At 50.1% G+C, this 14,076-nt stretch overlaps 1 protein-coding gene across 1 annotated transcript; it reads right to left on the minus strand.

The window, feature by feature from the left end:
* Positions 1-17: 17 nt before the first annotated feature.
* Positions 18-11,409, minus strand: LOC131478857 (uncharacterized; the record flags this gene model as incomplete). The annotated part of the gene is made up of 9 exons (XM_058659419.1): positions 11,398-11,409; positions 11,072-11,195; positions 8,868-9,037; positions 6,617-6,871; positions 5,629-5,919; positions 4,886-5,084; positions 3,343-3,565; positions 2,193-2,440; positions 18-353 (listed from the first exon to the last, which is right to left on the minus strand). Coding segments are annotated over exons 1-9 (1,858 nt in total), but the record flags the coding sequence as incomplete, so codon positions are not given.
* Positions 11,410-14,076: the final 2,667 nt, after the last annotated feature.

Below are 14,076 nucleotides of genomic sequence, written 5' to 3' on the forward strand. Positions count from 1 at the left end.
ATGTGTTCCAGCCTTACGAAACACAGGCAGAATTCTTTCGTCATTATCCTCCTCTTCGTCTTTAAGCGCGCTTAGGAAGTATCGCCACGTGAGCTGTCTCACGAGCACCTTGATGATTTCTGCACTTGAAAGCTTCTTTTCTTGAACTTGTAGTGCACCAGCTGCCGTGGTTCGTCTCTCCAGCCCGTTTCGCCTCTTGCGCTGAATGTCAGCACGTCTGCATCCAGTGGTAGATTCCGCTACACGGCGTTTCTTCATTGAGGATACAGAAACCGCAGACTGAGCAACCGGTAACGACACAGCAGACATGTTGCCCCGCGGTGGCAGCGTCGAATGATCACGCGACGAGGAACCTGTTGCACAGGGCGTCGTGAGGGTGTTCAAGGGTTCTTGTGAAGCTGTCACATGATTTATTGCTATCCCTTCACTGTCGAGGCTCTGTTGCTTACTCTCCGATGCCCTCCCCTGAGCCTCGGCTTCTTCGATATTCACCACTGCTTCCACCGACCAGTTCTTCCCTCGCATATATAGAGATCCGCTTCTTTCTTCGAACGTTATTGTTGGCGGTGTGGGACGCCTCTAGCGCGTCGAGGGGTTCACTATCTTTGGATTCTTCTTGACGGGATACATCGCTTTTTACACCGTGCCGTGCACTTTTGTTTTCAGAAACACATGCATCCTGCGCTGAACACTTTAACGGACCGTCTTGTTTGCGGTAACTGTCATCTTGCTTTCTCATTTTCAAGTCCTCTCGCGCAACGACGATTCTAGTGGAATCTAAACTCTTCACATCAAACCTGTTTCTAATATATTCTCTGCAAAAATTCTCTAGAAGTTGTGCTCCTTCCTCAAAGTCCATTAACTCTTCTAAGGAGGGGAGGCCAGCGTACAAAGGATCTTCAAGCAAATCATCCTCCATTTTTTTGCTCTTGTTTAGCGAACTTCCACTTCCGCTCTTCGGAGACTTCTTACTTTTTTCGGCTAGCACCCTGGTGTCCGCGTCTCTGTTGTGATATCCGCTGCTCACCCTGTACCGGGTTTCTCGCATTATGCATTTGAGGACTAGTATCATGTTGCGAGATTGGCGCGTCCGATTCTCTCGTCTCTGCACTCCCCGAGCACGCGTCCGCTGCGCAGTCGTGCCTCGACAACATGGGAGCCTGTGCGTTTACAGAAGATTCACCTGCGCAGACTACGGAGACGGCATCGGGTCTCCCTTCTGCCGGCTGCGTTCCATCACTTCCCGTTGTTTCTGCAAACATCATACTCCCTATGATGTTCTTCCACAGTGTGGGACGCTCTGCTGTCACTAGCGGATCCCATGTCAATACGCAGAGAAAACGGTTCATCACGGGAAAGCCTTCTTTGACTGTCACGCTGTATACCACACGAGTCATTCTGGTGTGAATGCGCGTCTTTAGAGGCGTCCGGTAGTGCTGCGCTTTTATTCCGTCTTGCCAGTGCAGATCCCCCTTGCTTGCGGTGAGCGCTACCACTCTCAATACTGAAAGAAGCTCCTCGCAAGCTTTCCCCTTCTACTGTTGACTTTCTCTCGCTAACGCGTTCCTGACTGTTTCCATCGCACAGTATTTCTCTCTCTAACTCTTCCTCTTCCGCTACGTGCTTGCAGAGAGACAGGAAAAGTGACCGGACGTGGTCGAAAACCGCCCACAGCGTCGGGAGCGGAAAGCGGATGAGAGCTACCTGCAGCTTGCAAGAACATGTTTGCTGACCAAGACACTCTAAGCACGTATGTTCGACAATATGCGGGCAGGTTACGCAAGAAATGGCACAGCATGAACGACAGTTGTCGCAGTCCTTCACAGGAAGCGACGCAACAGCTGCTACGATCTCGAGAAACGACTGTATCTGAGAAGTCCCCGTGACCGGCGGGGCTTCATCTGAAAAACAACTCGCACCCCCAGAAAGACCGTGCGCGGCTGCTTCGCCGTCGCCGTGTACTGTATTCAGGTCTGGCCCCAAACCACAAGCGGTGACGCCACTTTGGTGCGCAGCAGCAGATTTACGACTTGAGTCACTGTCTACATGATATACGGTGTGCGGTAGCAATGGCTTTCCGACAATAAACTGAAACGCACGTTTACAACTCAGCAACTCCGAGCAGACGCCCTCGCAATCAGGCCTCAAAGCGTCGAGCTGAGACAAGTGTGATTCACTCAGGGACATAAGACCTGTGGCAACGCGTTCCTCTTTGGCTGTTCGTCTCAATGCGTATTCTTCATGAAGAAGACGCAGTAACGCTTGGCACATATGAAGCAGCTGTGACGCCGCCAATCCCCCCGCGTTACAAGCTGCTCGTAAGAGGAGCTGGTGGAACGGGATGCATGTTGAGCGCATAAATCGATAGGAGTATATTGAACGGTGGCCCCATGGCAACCAACTCGCTGGAGCGAAATTGCATGCCTCGTTACAATTAAAGCTGTACGCAACGAGAGACACACAGCGATTCACGTCTGAAAACTACTGTTCTATTCCGTTGATGCTGTAAATAACGCGTGAAGACATCTTCCGGCGGAAATTCGGTGAGTAGTTCAAAAGCCAGGAAATGCTCCGTACGAGAAATAGATACACATTCATTCCCTCCACATTCTCCTATGTGCATGCAGCATATTCCATCTCCATCCATGATACGTAAAATGACGCTCACACACGTCCACGTGTATATATATATATATATTTAAACAGAACACGGTGCTGGCGGTAGTGTTCACGAGTGACAACTGTGTTGTCTACCCCTCTACCAATCAACAGTGCTGCCAATACATTGCCTTTCCTCCACAGCTAGAAGTTTGATGACATTGTGAATTCAAGCTCTCGATGATGACCTATACGGTGCGCGCTTGGCAAATCCAAATGCGACGGATCATGCCCGCTGAACCACCTGACACCTGAGCTATAAACGCCTCTTTGCTCTGCTTTCAATGCCGCATTAGAATCGGCAGCAACGCTTTATGACACCTGGAGTCGAGAGTGCAAGTGCGGGGCTCGGAGTCTGCTGTAGTACGAAGGAGCAGAACCTACGTATGGACGTTACAGTCCATGGTAATCGGTGAAGAGACGGACGCTAAGAGAGGGTTACATAAAGAGAGTTACTTGATGACAATGTAAATCTGCGTATTGAATATACAAGCGCCACAGTAAGTACCGCATATACCCCACAAGAAACAACTCTTCGTACGACGACTGGCAATCGAATGACAGCACGGTACAACGAGGGGCCGACGGTGTTTGCTCACCGTCGGTGTTTGCTCAGGCATCCCAGACGACATTCTATTTTCCCCGAAAATAACTACAGAGCACACCGTTCAAACATGTACTTACCCGGCATTAAATCCCGCATGATAAGTTCGAGGCCATAGCATTATAAACTCGTTTTCCTTCTGCTCCACCCTATACACTGGAACTCGATGCTGGATGAACAATGATGGAGGCAGCTGGACGGTCAGAGAATGGAGTACGTACTCAGAGTCTTTGGTATTCAAATACCGTTGCAGCATACGCTCGACAGAGGGCGCTCGACTCGGTGGAATAACATACCACAGCTGTACGAAAGCACATATCCAGAAGCCATTCACCCACACTTAAATGTCAGCTGTACGAACACCACAACCACGCCTTCACAAACGTGACCGCTAACTGACACAAAGTCACACGCCCCCGCAGGACACAGAGAGACACTGAGATGTACCCTTCGGCTGTGCACAGCCACCTGCACACCCCGCTTTTTTAAAAACTTCCACACCCTCTAATAGAATTTTCAGCACATCAACGCATGACTTCGCGCACGTTAGCACGGGGAAGCAAATCATCTTCTCTCATGAAAAGCGCAGCATCATAGAAGCTGAGCTCAAGTGCTTTTTACGAACAGCCCCTCTTTGTAGGTAGGTATCACCATTGGTAATACATGACATGGAGGAGTAGTAAAAGCTGGATACACACACACCGGACGTCGACAAGCGGGTGGTCATTCCGTATCTTGTGAGGTGCGTTTCAGCTCACGAAAACAGAGACGCTCGTTTCAAACAATGGGATTAGACGGACCTTAGAACCTGGCAGCACATGTGCCGTAACTGAGCCCCTTACGAGCACCTTCAACGCTGCCTGCTCTCCTCTGGCGCCTGCACACTCCCTCGTGTTGAGAACTGCTTTCGGCCCAGAAGCAAAAATGGCATTCACTGCATGGAAAGCACTCTGAAGCCGTAATAGCTTGTTGAGACTAAGATCGGCCCTCTTGCACGCGTTGTCATTGGGATCCGCAGAGACGGCCCGTAGTGCTTCGTGTGGTGGACGTGGACGTGAATCAAGAGCATTTCACGGCCCCAAATGTGTGTGTTGCTTCTAGGACACTTCGAAGAATCTCTACGGCAGCATATACCCGCGCGCCATGGTAGCGAACGCGAGCCGCGCGTGATTACAACACGGCTGTGGCTCCATGTATGGTGCAGGAGCTCCAGTGTCACCGCTATCAACCGCAGCAGAAGTTCTGGTCGGAACTGTACTGCTACATTACCTCATCGTGTGGCTTTTGAAAGCGTCGCAGCAGAGAACCGTATATCTCCTCATTGGGGTATACACATCATCATGTGTTTTTTTGTCTAAAATCTCCCTTCTCGCTTCTAGATTGCTATTTTCCTATTCGTGTCTGCTCTTATCTCCAATTGATCCTCGCGCGCAACGCTGTTTCGGCAGTTTCGCTGTGTCTGCTCAAAAGGACGTCTCCGCGCAGCTGTGTCTCTCGTCTCTGCACGACGCCACCAGTCAGCCCTGCGCTCGCCGATGTCTGTGTCTTCTTTCCCGCAAAGGTTCTTGCGAATGTGCCTCCCCGCCACAGTGTACGTTATCAACGCCCAACAGCACTTACTTTTGCATCGCCCCCAGTGATGATAGTTGCAGGCCGCAAAATAGTTATCTTCTGCATGCCAGCAGAAAGTCGAAAAAATCATGCCCACATACAGCCATGGAGAAGTAACTCCTGCGACATCTCTGTGGTACGACGATAGCAACGATCCCCGCTGTCTTGCAAAACGGGTAAGATTCCACGGATGGGCTGCATAGAAAGCCGCCTTATCATTCAGGTCAAATTCGTCATTTTCATGGACCGCGTCACATGTTTCGTGACATGCAGTGTCACTGTCCATGCAGCTGCGCTCCCAGCGACCGGTGGAGGACTTTGTAGCATTCTTTCCTCTGTGAACTCTAGCATTATTCGCGAAGGTTGGTACACACCTGACATGTGAACTGCTGTCAGGCGCTGCTTTCAGAGTGTCCCGTACGTCACTGCTGTCTGTAGGCGCTTTCGCTTCGTTCAGTGCCTTCCGCAAGACCTCACTAATGTGGCATGCGGTATCAAGAAGGCCACTTGCTTCACAGTCTACCGCTTCCCTCGGATGCGCAGTGTGTACATCCGCTGCCGCTGGCGACGCTGCATCTGTCCTCCGCGCAGTCCTCGTCTTCGCCGTTCTCACACTTGCTGGCCTTTCTGGAAGAAATAAGCCATCTCCCGCATCTAGTGTCTCTTCATCAGCTGGATTCTCCTGCTTCAAGACTGATGCGTGGGTGCCGCCACTACCACAACCACTGGAGCAGGCCCCCACAGCACGCACGCACATCAGTGCACTCCCGATCTGCGTCAACCCCTGAGACGCCCGGCTGACGTTGCTGTACACAACAGGTTCCGTCCGTTTTTTGTGTAGGAAAACCGCTCCCTACTTCGTTTGTCTTAAGGTCTGCTGCATAATGAACGGTAAGCTCTGGAACAGAAGTCTCCACCGACTGCCAGTACAAGGCTTCGATTTGATGTAACAGGGGCTTTTCCGTCCCAAAATGCTGACGCTTCATCTGCCGATCTTTCGCCTGTAATCCAGACGCTCGCTCGGTTGCTGGTGGATGACCAAATTTCTTGATTCCGTACGCATCACGTGGAGGTGCAGACATAAGTACAAGCACAAAGACAAACTTCTCGAAGCTTCAGGAGCATAGCGATAGGTGTGGTACCCAAGTTCTCAAAAAAAGCACACACACACACATGTATCACAGCAGACTCGACTGCATCCGCAAGCACTCAATCATACTGCTCTGGAGAACTATAAGCCTGCATGCTATATGTGGAGCACGGGTCAGCAACACAAGAGTGCATGCGTCATCACCACGGTGGACTTCCCGAGGTCACACACACGGAAATCGAGGCCTCTTGGGTCGTAAGCACACGTATGAGAAGTGCACTTACCATCACGTTAATAAATCTAAGATATCATCAGCACATCCCTCTCGGAACGTCGTCGGTGTACTTATTTAGATTTGAATGTCTGCGTGTATGTGCTGTTGTCGAAGTCGTGTGTCCATTCAGGACGACATCCTACACTTGTTAATCGAAAGTTACACAGACATCTATCTGCCGTGTCAAGCAGGCGTTCCCTCAGACGCAGTGGTGGTGAATGTTTGCGAAGACCTTTCAATGCAAGTAGTCAGTCAACGTGGAACGTGCAGAGGCTAGCGGCCCAAAAATGACATACCGCACCTTGCAAAGCTTCTAAATGTCCTATCCCCGGGCACTGAGGTCCGGGCGTCCATCCAGTGACGGTAGAAAAACACTTACCGCACCCTGCATAAGCTTGTGAATGTCCTGTACCCGGACATTGAATTCCAGTGCGTCATCCAGTAGATCACGCAAACAAAATGGAGGCCTCCATCCTTCAGGAGGTACAATCTTCACTCCTCCGAACTCTCTTCCATAGCGCTCCAAACGCTCGTAGAAGGCTACTGGGTTGACAAGAAAGTCTTCAGATGATGCAAACTTTATTTCTGGGATGGAAGGAAGAGAAGCGTAATCAATATCCATACGGCGCGTCTCCTGTAACACATACGATAACAAGTAACGACAGGGAGACGTTGCGACCGGTCCAGCAGCGCTCGATACAACTCTTTCACAGTCACTTCATCAGCTGTTGACACGTGCCTTAACGAGCAGGTATAGCAGTAGCACCTGCAGTCCTAAGCAAGCAATCGAAATCGATGCAACGTTTATCGGGAACAACAACTCGAACAGAATGGTACAAGTACATCAAGCCTCCCAAGATACCGTAGTCTGCGAGTTTTGACTACACCACGGTCACCAAGTATCTTAGAGGTCCCAATACGTGCTCGCCAAGAGCAACAGTATGAGCCTAGGACTGAAAAGCACAACAATATGTATTCCTTCTCAGTGAAATCAAATAAGCCGCGTCCAGTATGACAAAGTGATTTGTTGTAATGTGTACACTTCACTCCATATGGACCTTCGGTATGCGGACGCGTGAGAAGCCACATAAAATCACGTCAGACACCTGCTCCTGTTATATTAGGCTCCAAATCGTGACCTCTGCAACGTCTAGAGGGTTGCGTCCGTTGAACTATCAAACGTGTTACGGCCTCGTATGTTCCAGTTATTTCCAACCAGCCGCTCCTGCCGTGGCGCTGGGTGTTTACATGGCGTACCGCGCGCACGGACAGTACAAAGCACAAAATTCCAGTCTCCTACCTCGGAGGTGAACCAATAACGGCAAGCACACGAAATTGAATGTATGTATGGAGACAGGATCTTCATCACGTTGCAAGCACAAACTGCGACGTTGGGAAACACGTGAGAGTTTAAAATTATACTTCCCTAGGATGAGGGGGAGCAGAGGCGTAGGGACCGTCAACATCGTAGCAGTAGTAGTAAGAGCAGCCGTAGTAGCACAGCTCGTAGTGATAGCAGCAGTACACAGCATCGCATGATGCACGCCGGACGACTGGGGTGGCATTGTGCCTAGCACGCTGCTAAGATCACATGTGCGACTGCAGACAGTTCATATGGGCAACCGCGTTACCAGGTTCAACCTAGGCACCACAATGGTTCAAAAACACCACGTTGTCCAATCAGACGCCAACCGCAAACCTGCTGGACAGAGACGCATACATACTGACGCTCATATGGAAAGACGTAATGTGCGTAACAAAGGGAATTACACATATATACACACCGGCAGAGATCGCCAGTGATCAGCAAGACGACAAACCTCCATCAGCTTCTAAAAGACGCTTTTGCCTGAAGCCCCCCCCATTCTTCGAGTAGTTTCGTCTACATAAAAGCTCTCAGGAGCTGTATCCAGAGAGATGAGGGGTACACGCGAGGCCGTAGTGATATGCGCAAACCTTAGTGTATGCGCGTGTAAGATCGAGATGCAGCCATATACTGCAACATGAATGGTGAGGAACGCAGGGAGAAGACGTAAGCGCCCGCCCAAACAACGCATTCGAAGACAGTAACTGCGTCGACGCATCTGGCGTCCTTGTTTTTATAACCTGCGTATATACAGATAGCATTCTTCACATAGCCCGATGAGATATCGCGACCCATAATGTTAGAGAAACTTGAATCAACTCAGACAATTACGCCAGCACACATAAAGAGAATGTATATATGTATACATTATATATATATATATGCAGCCTGAGGCCCCCCGGCCAGGTGTCCCTATACATGTACGTATCTCCAAGAATGGTCTCTCTACCCCACACGCACGCGATCCCCAAATGCGTATTAACGTACACACTCATCAACGGGTAGACCCTGAGCACATGCGTATTTTCACGGGTAAGCGGCTAGTCGCGTATCACGTCACTGGAACTGCCACCTATGCACCTGTTGGGAACCACTCTGTAAACATAGAGCAATACTCTCGAATGCATAACATGCATAGTGTGATGCCGACGCAACCCGTCGACGCTGACGTCACGCTGATCGTCAAAAAATCACATTCTGGCACTTCTGTAAGATATATGCACTTATTTACAGTACAAAAATAGACCGAGAAATACAACCTTACCAGCCGTGATTTCTCCAGCGCCTTTTTGAAGGAGCTGTCTGAACTAGATTCATCGACCTCAAATTTTCGGGGAGGCCGACGCGGCCGCTGGGGCCTCGCGCTGCTAACGCCCTCCGCCTTGGTGGGTAGAACACCACTAGTACTCACAAACGACGGATCAACGGCTGCAGCTGCAAAGGCCGTATTGCTCGTAGCCCTAGCTCTATGGAAATCGGCCGTTTCATTCGAGGAATCCGAATTTTCAGCGATATTCACGTGATCTTGCTGCAACGCTTCTGTCTGATTATCACGCTGGCTGGTAGGAGTCGCGGGCGCAGGTGACGCCTGCGCTGCAGAGATCGCTGCTGATGAACAACCGGAGGTTGGTGCTGCTATTCTGTGCAGCCAATCGCACTTCCCTGGAGGAAGTAGAAGAGGCTCAATAGGCGCACCACTCATGTTGGTCGTTTTTATAGAAGCAGCAAGTGATCCGTGTTCTTTTCTGCCGATGTGTGGGTACGCCAAGTACCTCGCATACGCTTGCAAATTCGAACACTTTGTGGTGCATCTGCTGATCGGTGGGCTCCTGCCCCCGCCTAGGTCTTCCATTGCCTAAGGGTGGCTCCCACTTCCACCGAAGACATCCGCGGACACGCACTGCCTTTCAACTGCTGTATCAACGGCTTGAAGGATTGCTCAAATGCAGACGTGCGGCACACAAAACAATCAGGAAAGCAAGGGAAGACGTCTCACGACGCCCGTCCAATCTTCAAGAAAGAAAACGTGATCCTCCTATGTGTGTGTTCCATGCTCTGTTGCTTGGAGCACCGCAGGTGTACCCCACTCGACACCATGCAAAAGGAACCTGTCTTTGAAAATGCAAGGGATCCAGAAAGATGACAATCAGACGCGTCCACCAGATACGCTTGTAGGGTCATCTGGAAGAAAGCACGATACGAACAAGACAACGGCAAAACAGAATATGCAGAAGCCACACCCTTGTCAACAAGGAAAGAGAGCTACTTTTACCGATACACTGCTGCTGTGAGGGCGTGCATAAATGACGACACGCAGCAGCAAAGTGACAGGCAGTGCAGCCTGCGCTCCTCTTTGATGGCACTAATACCGCGTGGGCATCCGCGCGTCACACCACATGAAGAAGTCACTGGTGCTTTAGTGGGGCCGGATTACCGTAATATAATTCTATGTATCGTCATTCAGGTAGACGAATCTGTGTACGGAACCTATCCTACTACCTATGTAAGGCTCTGGCGCTTTTCTCTCTGCACAAACATCCTTTACGGCAACGGGTGGATGTTCAGTTTCGTAGCTGTAGTCTAATATGCATCCCACTCTTTTTAAGCCTTTGAAACGATCTACACTACGTCTGCTACTATTACACTGCTAGAGGACTCGAGCGCTCTAATGTGTCACATTGATATCCGCTTCACACTACCCCGCCCCCCACTGTGCTTATTTCTTGCTTATTTTTGTCTGTTACGATGTTTATTAGGGGCTCGCATGAACTCATGCTACTTGCAGTACAAAATCTGCTGCGAGCGCACGCAAAATGTGTCGCACCACCTGCTAACGGTGCGCTACAGGATACCACCGTATGCGTAGCTGTTTGTAGATATTGGGACAAGAAGCTGCCACGGCCAGCAAAGGAGCGCATTCCCCCGTGCTGCTGCAGGCGGATGGAGAATGAGGGAGGCAAAGAACTGAAGCGAGAAACATCCAGTAAGACGTATGTTTCTTTGCGTGAGGTCGTACAGGCCCCCGTGAAGATTGAACTAGAGATTCAAGCTCCGCAGCAGGAGGGCTCAATTCTAGCACCCCTGTAGCTATTTGTTGTAGACGTCTGCAGCCTATACATGTGAGGGCACGTTATAGAATTCTTGCAAAGCTCTGCAACAAACATGAGGAAATGAGTACCAATTAGCAAGAAACATTTTATACATTCCTGCATAAAAGTGTATACGTGCTAATGATGATTTCAGCGCGCAACAAGCAGTCACGCCGCAGCAGCCCACGAATGCATACCGATGTACTTTCACAAGTATTTCAACGTAGCTCTGGGTGTTACATCAGACACGAAGACAGCTCTATAGCTGCCTGGAATCTTCAACCGTAGAAGCGATCACCCCGCGAGACAGGAAGACTACACACGTAACCTTTATCGACCCTGATCCACGCTCGTCGCTATTCTGCGGATTGTCATCTACATGCGTATCGCTCTTCGCTGCTGTTGAACTTGTACTGGGTAACTCGCGGTTCAACCGTAAGTTTACTACTTAGAACGTCGTAGCTACGCCGCCTCTGTGCTTGCGTATCCGCGTGCGCAAGCTCCTAGGCAAAGCCAAAAAGAGCCGCCAGGAATACAAGCTTCTGCCTGCACTCACTGAGGCGCAGAAGGCCCGTTGTGAGCGTGCGCAAGCAAAAGGTTTCGCTCGCGCGTGTGGACTTCCAGTCCCCAGCAGTGTAAAGCCATATCAAAAGGAGTCGGGCTCTTGAATGGGTTCACAAGCTACTGAGGCAGATCAACACCCACCTCTTTGCGCATGACGCGCCTGTAAGTCCTATACGTTGTGGAGTTGCTTCGAACAATTGTCACGACTTGTAACTGGGGATATAAAAGGCGAAAGACAACATTTGATTTCTTGTATGCTTCAAGAGCCACAGGAACGTTTCTATGAATTGATCGTCGAACGTGGATTTCCTGCTCTGCTCTCAAGTGGCATGTGACCGCTAAGTGATCACAATCCTCTGTCTCAGTTTGTTTCGCCCTGAGCCGTAGGGTCTTGCTTATGCACGTCATCTAGTGTAGGAAAGATGCCAAGAAGCCGATATGAAAAAATCCCGGAACTGTTCTTCTACACTCCTTATACGCCAGACGCTCATTCCATACATGATGCGTGTGGCAGACGGTGTCCGTAATATTGCCACATACACCACTGATGAACATGAAGCGGCCCCAGAGACCCACGACGCGTCCTGCTGCCCATTGACTGAATGGCTTGCTTTCTCTGTTTCTAGATCCTTTCTCGTTGCACGCCTGCATGTGAGCTCCACGGCTCTAAGCTTACTTAGTCAAAAGCTTCTGCTACCGGCACAGCAGCGAAAGGTCTTGATAATCTAATACAAACCACGTCAGGGTGCCGCCTCTTAGGCCGGTCAAGTACTTCCTTATATTCTGTAGCATCACCTATTAAGAGACATGGAGTGCCTAATACATCCTGAGCAATACCAGGGAAAGTAGACAGGCTTACATATGCCTTGAGAAAGCAATACGTGCGAGATACTCATTCGAAAAAAGCCCACGAATTATCAGTCAGCGTTTATCTAGAAAGTGAAAAGCCCGACCGCACACCGGAAACAGCGAGAAAAGCAGGGATTCACTACACGGAATGCCCACGGAAAGCCAGTACATCACACGAAAATGCAACGAGTTACCCAAATAAAGTTGCTGGGGCTCTTCTAGCAGCACAAGCGAATGTATCATCATTGGTGAAGCGCGTCTATCTTATCGTCCAGACACAGTGAATCCGGCAACACAAGCGGTTGAAGAGCAACTATTCTAGCAAGAAAAATCTGTTTACTTGTTTCAAGACGCTACTGAAAGGGGACTACGTTCATCTTTGAAATGAGTATGGACAAGGAAGAAGGCAGGTAACAGTGCGAATGAGACAAAGCTCACCTCGCCTTCTTCCATAGGGCAAACCGACATTCTTGCTAAGTACAATAAAACGTCCTAAATCAGGTCAAGTCTCTAGATAGCCGGTAAGAAGGCTCTTGCTTGTTGGCGGACGCACTGAACCTGTCAGTACAGCTATGTGGTATTACTAACGCTACTAATACTGCGGCAAGAAATTTAGCGCTCCAGTTGCATGGGCGGTGGAAGATTCGACGATGTCCCTACTGTCACAGATGACAAGGAGCAAACCAATGAGCTCTGGACTTGTACACCCCAGCAGTGGCTAGCCCTTGCGATGCAGGAGGTTGACCGCAGTGCATCAAGAAGTGGCTGGCAGCACGCAGCCGAGAAGAGGATTGTTCCTGACGTCGCAGGCGTCAGCGTAGGATGGGGTTCACGCCACGAGATTCCGCAAGTACGTAGCTTTTCGAAAGAATTACTGCGCCAAAGATCAAAACGTGCACGCTATGTAGGGGAACCGCAGTGAACGGACAGAACGCCGACCGCTTGCAGCAAGCTGAGGAACTTCTCCAGTTCAGACTCTAACAACCAGGTTCCCCCCCACAACAAGTGGGCACTCGGAGCAAACGGAAGGCGATGTGTGACGGCATGTGCAGGGGCTCTTCGGTCACACCCCTGTCACAGCAATGAAATGCTGTCTTAGCTTATCGGGGCTAATCGTAGCTTGCCAGGCGGAAAAAGTATGTCTTTGCTGGATAGCCACAGTTTGCAAGCCTTGTCTCCGATGAGTGTTGCTGTGGATTTGGCTGCTCGCCTGGTGAAAACCCACAGGCTTACTGCCCAATTCTCGGACCCTTTCGCAGAAAATGCACACGTACAGGGCTAGGACAAGACTGTAAGTTGTACGTGATCCGCAGTCTTTCAAGAAAGGGAAGGAAGCAGAACACTGCCAATTGCATTCGGGTTTTGCTATGGGAGCGAGTAGGTACGCCGAAGGCCCCCCAGCTGAAAAGAGGAACACATTCATGCGGATTTGTATGCGTTGGTACAGAAACGATTAGGCCGTAACAGCAGCTCTGATGGAGCCATGTGATTTGTCAGCGAGAGATAATCGAAGATAGCACGGATGAAACATTCTGGGAAGTATGCGTAATTTTCGGTCACCGGTGCTTTCGATGGTGTCTGGTTGTAGAGGACCACCGACTACGAAGCAGTAGTACAGCAGGTGGGCTATACGAACCACGGGCAAGGAGATCACGGTACACTGCCATACGAGGATATACCATCATTACCAAGAAGAATTTCGAGAGTGCAAAGTTGTTTCGGCCTATGATAATAAGTAGATGCAGAATGGAGTATCCTAGTAGTGCGGAAAGATTCTCTCTGGTTGCAGCTGCTATAAAGCGATAGCAAGTCAGACTTCACAGCAACAGTTTCCGCCCGTAAGGGCATCTACCGGGTACTGAAAGTGGGCCACAGCGGAAAAGTTGCTCAAGGGTGTACTGTAAAAGCTGTATCTCCCTTTCGCATCAGATAACTTCAACAAAGGCGCTCTTCTGACAGGCGTGCGAGTCG

The sequence above is a fragment of the Ochotona princeps genome, unplaced genomic scaffold (genome assembly GCF_030435755.1).
Source record: "Ochotona princeps isolate mOchPri1 unplaced genomic scaffold, mOchPri1.hap1 HAP1_SCAFFOLD_5031, whole genome shotgun sequence".
Lineage (NCBI taxonomy): Eukaryota > Metazoa > Chordata > Mammalia > Lagomorpha > Ochotonidae > Ochotona > Ochotona princeps.